The following is a 5,334-nucleotide window of genomic DNA, read 5'->3' as shown; positions in this document are numbered from 1 at the left end:
CCCACGCCCCCCCGGGGGGGGCCCGCCTGCCTTAGAGGTGACACACTGGCTTGAGGTTATCATCTCTTTCGTACTCTCAACTGTTGAGACTTCAGCAGCTTCAGATGTTACACATTTGCCATCCATGGTTTTGTTTTGCAGACACGGGTCGTACGTGTCGGACTGCCCAAATGAGGATGCTTGTTCAGAGGTGTCTTTACCTGCAGAAAAGCTACTTATTGCAGGTCTCGTGTAGACCACTGTGCTTGTAACAGGCTGTGCAGACGCAGAGGAGTGTGTTTGTACAGACGTGAAGCCTAGGAAAAAAACAAACAGGAAGAGATCTTACTGATAGAGCAGCGCCCTCCCTACCTGTAAGTTACTTATAATACTAAAGGGCATCACTTGAAACCAAGCACCAGTGGTTACAAGAACTCGACATTCTGACTAACCTTAAGAGGAAGTCCCTGGAAATCTTACCTAAAGGGGTGAAATTTCATACGCTGCCCTGCGACACAGCAGAACATTTATTTAAAGCTTAACTCTTCATTTCCAAGGAAGTTTTAAACACAAACCTCCCCGATAGATACAAGCGTGGACAAACAGCACTGACAGCTGACTGTCCGTCACGGACCAGAAATAATCCCATTTCACATTAAGACACCATGGGCCAATCGAATCAGATTTCTACGTTTCCTTCAGTAGCTGTACGGCAGTTGGCACCTGGAGCAGCAACCTGTGTGGTATTTCCCCGCGGATACTGAGTACTGATTAATAAAACTGGAAACAACAGACAAATTGTCCCTAATCTTTGTCCAAAAACCACTGGACACAGGCCAATTTTAACCAGAAAACAAGGAGCACCAACATGGAAACATCTCAAATAGCAGCACAAGTTACTTGCAAAGCTGAAATGAAGAGCTCCTTTTTTTGTTATTGTTAGGTTGTTGTTTCAAGGTTGTTCCTTTTTAATATCAGAAGTGGAGTCTTTGAACAGGGTGGACTTAGAAGCTGCTCCTCTTGAACTGATAGAGAAAACTAATGTCCCTTCGCTCACAGGTCTTAAACAAACACAGTGTCTTTTCTCTCACTTCGCTCTTTCCAACATAAAAAGGCGCTGTCCTAAGTAGTATACGGATTTGTCACATCATAAAAAAAAGTCCTGATGCAACTGAAGGCTGATGGGAAAAGATCAGATTCAATAAAGGCCTTTTTCTTAAAACAAATCAAAATCATCTACCTACATGCACTTTATTAAACACTTGAAAACAACTGCAATGATTTAAAAACCCTTTTCTAATATTAATTCTTATAGTGAAACAGCCCACTTCTGCTTCACATTTGGACCTCTAGTAACTGTAACCATTTAAGGCCAAAAGATTCGCAGCTTCTGAAACATCTTTAGGAATGAAACGGTACTGTATGAAATGGTAAAGCAATTTACAAACATTTCCTTTCCAGTTCCTGAAGTTTTATTGATTTTTATTTATTCATTTTTATGATTTTATTTTTCACTTTATTTTTTATTTTTATTTTCTTTCTTTCACTTTATATATTTTAGACCGAAACATGGATTACTGGATTAATTCTCTGTCCACTTAATTTACAGTTACATCCAAACACACCGAGGAGGAGCAATGTGTCTGGCTGGAAGTTGCAGTTTTCCTTTCAGCACTAAAGGCCCCTCGGAAGGGGAGATGAGCCCCAGCAGATGCAGTGTTTAACGTAACGCTCTCCCACGTTTATATTTCTAGCTAATACTGCATTAACTGTGACAAGAGCTCTTGTTGGGGGGGTGGGGGGGTTTACAAATCAATGCTCGCATATTTTTCACAAGGCCTTTTGAAAAAGGAGTTCATTGTCTCACCAGGGTTTTTTAGGATGTCTAACACACTTCCTTCCTTTAGGACCTTCGCAGGTTTGGTGAGGCCATCGTATTCTTCTTCCTTCTTATTGCTGGTGCTGTTTACAGTGGCGGTATCTTTAAAAAACCAAACGAACAAACACCTTTCACAAAGAAATCCACTTAAAATAAATTCTCATTTGGTAGAAACAAGAATTTCCAATTTTCATGCCTCTTATTGAAGAATCTTCAAAATTCTGCCTTGTTTACAACAGTTTATAATTACAGTTGCCTTAAAAGCAGGCCTGTCCCTGGAAACACACTTTGCCCACAACTGCTAATATGCTCAGAAAGGACAGACTGACTATTTAACGTACAAAAAACCCAGACAACCAGCACTCCAGATCTGAAATGCTGAATTGTCTCTTACCTAGAGCCGGTAAGGACGTCACTGGAGTATCACTGGATCCACAAAGCTCTGCTGATTTTACAACAGGAACGCTGAACGTAAACCCAATTTGCTATGAAAAAGAGAGATTTTTCAGATTCTGCAACTAAAGAAACTTTAATTAAGTTTCACACACAAACAGCTCTCTGAAATCCAGTCTTTAAACTTTTGGTCCACATGCTGGATGACAAATTCTAACATAGAAACCAGTATAGTTCTTTTCCCCATCGTGGGGGCCAATTCTGCTTTATCGTCCTGCAACGTTCTACTAAGGCCTTGAGAAAAGGTTGAGCTTTATTTATTTTACTTACAGACAACGGAGGTAGCACTTCCGCCTCAGTAGATTTCACAATTGGAGATGAAAATCTGAACACGGGGCTGCCAACATTACTGGCTGGTTCTACCTGTATTTTCACAAGAATTAAGGGTTGTATCTTAAGGAAAATCACCCTGTCAAAACAACAGCAGCTACCTGAATTCACTAACAGACGTTCTGCAGTGAAGTTCGGAAATCTATTATTGATTTATCTGATATTTAGTTCTATTCCACAGAGAAGGGTTGTAGTAAAAGAAAATGAAGCTTGCAAGTGAGCTTATAGGACAAGTATCATCAAAACCAAACCCCATAAACCAAGAGCAAAGAAGTGAGATACTCCTTAGATCTAAACCCATTAAACGTATGGCCAAGCAGACCAGGCAGCTTAAAAACCTGCAATTAACTCGGCTCAACTGCAGTCAGAGCTTCAGCAAATACCTCAGCACATTAAAGCAGGTATCTGCTTCAAAACATACCAAAATATTGAGTACTCTGGAACAGGTGAATGTGTGTTTTACTGCAGTAATATTCCAATTCTTGCACCCTAGGCTCATATTCTGCACTACCCTAATATGACCATTACTGATACTTCTAATTTAACAACAAACTTGGCATAAAATTCCCAGCAACATCTCCACAGCGCTTTAAGCCCTTTTACAATTCTATTAACAAGAAGTTTGCAAAGTCGAAGACGGACAGAGGCTGAATCGCCACCTCTTCCCTGGAATACAATCCCGAGTGATTTAGCAGGACAGAAACTGCTGGTCTGTCTGAGCACCACAGAAGTTAACATGCCACAAAGCAGATGAAACCTCAAAGAAGTATTCGCAATATACAGCAATGATTTACCTTGTTCATTGTTACTGTTGGAACAGCACTTGGTGACGAGGAGACAGGACTGCTGCCAAGAAAGAAGTTGAACGAAGGCAGCATCGCAGTGCTGATGGGCAGGGGTACGTTGGGGAGAACAGGTTCCTCCTCTTTCTAGGTGTAAATTTTAAGAGCTGTTTATTTTTGGTTTTCTCTTTTACAAGACAGACAACCTTCCCACCCCGTCCCACCTTAATTTCTTAACAAAGTTAAGTAGAACATAGATCAATAGATGAAGGCAAAGCCAGGAATTCCTTTTCCAAAGGAATCCCACCCTGCCCACCGCAGACTGCCATGTCATTTCTATCTACGGCAGGCCTGCTTCCACACGCTACTGGGTTATCCATCACCTCTCCAGGAAGAACAATTGAAAGTCAGCTCAAAATTGTTGTGCAGAGCAGACTGGGACACAGAGCAGATGTGGTTTGTATACTTCCTCTATTGAGGGTGGTGAGACACTGGCACGGGTTGCCCAGAGAGGTTGTGGATGCCCCATCCCTGGGAGTGTTCACAGCCAGGTTGAGCTTTAAGTACTCTAGTACTCTGGTCTAGTGGAGGATGTCCCTGCCCATGACAGGGGGATGGGCTAGATCTTCAAGGTTCCTTGCTATCCAAAGCATTCTGCAATTCTAGGAAAGATCTAGACAAACATTGTCCTTTCTAATTATCCTCTCATCTCTTCAAGTAAGAGTGCTCTCTCAAGACAAATGAGAAAGTGTTCCTCTTGCAAAATGAGGTAGGACAGGGACCCAAGTCTCTGAAGTCACTACCACAGTGGATTTGGAAGAAGATAATGTTTCAAGAAGTACCGTGGTTCCTTAGACTACCAAACCCCCAAACCAAACCAAAGCACAAAACACCAAAACCCCAGGCCTGACTAGCAGCACAGGTCACGCTCTGGTACTTCTAGTCTGTATCACGTATCAGATGCAAGTTTACAACTCAGAAACCAGCGTACCTCTGAAACTTCTGCTCTCACCCTTGTCTTTGAAACTATTTGATTAGACAGGGTTTAAATGGGCATAGCCAGTCTAATCACAATCTGCGTGGTAGTATCCACACCTACCCAGAAGTGACTGAGCAGAGAGAGAAGTTGCTACTGCAGAAACTTAATGTGTCCTACAGCTTATTGCCCAGGTTTGATTTCCAGAGTCTATTGGACCTTGATAGTCAGACCATTTGTATTACAGAACCATTCTCCAGCATCTACGATTTCTTCATTTTGCATCAGCCAGGAGACTGATACCAATTTTTGGTATTGAAGATCCAGTAGTAGGCAGCTTACGTATCAGCCAGTCTTCAGGATAGCCATGACCAGTTTTACTAAATGCACTTTTCCCATTAAAACAAGAAAAAACCCCCTCTCACACTGAGTTTGATTAAGGGCCAAAAATCGTGAAGGATCATTAGCAGATGTGCAGAACCCAATCATCTGCGTCAAACTCTTGGCCTGTATCTTTCTACATGGCTTAAATATGGAATCCTTCAATTCATTTGTTTACTTATTTGGCATTTGTTCCAAACATCAGTCCATAAAAACTCTATAAACCTCCACCAAAATTAATTCATTCAACTGCTAATGAGAAACTTTAGAGCATGAGGCATCCCCAAGATAACATGACTAAAGATTTCCAAAATATAAAACCAAAGTTGAGGAGCTTAAAGAGAGAAATAATTGGAGCCTGCCCTGAAACCTGCAGCAAACCCCCCACAAAACTGAGGTGCTCTTGTTCTGGATTACCATGAGGAAATAAACTGGTGTACTTAGCTGCAATTCTTGCACCTTACTTGAGTAAGCCCAGGAAGAGCACTTAGCCTACGAGAGCCTTACCTGTTCTTCTTGCCCAGATCTTGATACATAGTGCCCTCCTCTTTCCC

General features: G+C 41.8%; 1 protein-coding gene across 1 annotated transcript in view; it reads right to left on the bottom strand.

Moving 5' to 3' along the window:
- Positions 1 to 5,334, bottom strand: part of NUP153 (nucleoporin 153kDa) — a gene marked incomplete at its 5' end in the record, with an annotated part of 24,697 nt that overhangs the window by 7,996 nt on the left and 11,367 nt on the right. Inside the window, 6 exons of the mRNA XM_010139685.1 lie at positions 31 to 296; positions 1,847 to 1,960; positions 2,253 to 2,343; positions 2,582 to 2,674; positions 3,436 to 3,570; positions 5,288 to 5,334. Of these exons, the coding sequence (XP_010137987.1) occupies positions 31 to 296; positions 1,847 to 1,960; positions 2,253 to 2,343; positions 2,582 to 2,674; positions 3,436 to 3,570; positions 5,288 to 5,334 (746 nt within the window). The remainder of the gene's footprint in view (positions 1 to 30; positions 297 to 1,846; positions 1,961 to 2,252; positions 2,344 to 2,581; positions 2,675 to 3,435; positions 3,571 to 5,287) is intronic.

The sequence above is a fragment of the Buceros rhinoceros genome, unplaced genomic scaffold (genome assembly GCF_000710305.1).
Source record: "Buceros rhinoceros silvestris isolate BGI_N320 unplaced genomic scaffold, ASM71030v1 scaffold6827, whole genome shotgun sequence".
Taxonomy (NCBI): Eukaryota; Metazoa; Chordata; class Aves; order Bucerotiformes; family Bucerotidae; genus Buceros; species Buceros rhinoceros.
This window is presented reverse-complemented; position numbering and strand designations above follow the sequence as displayed.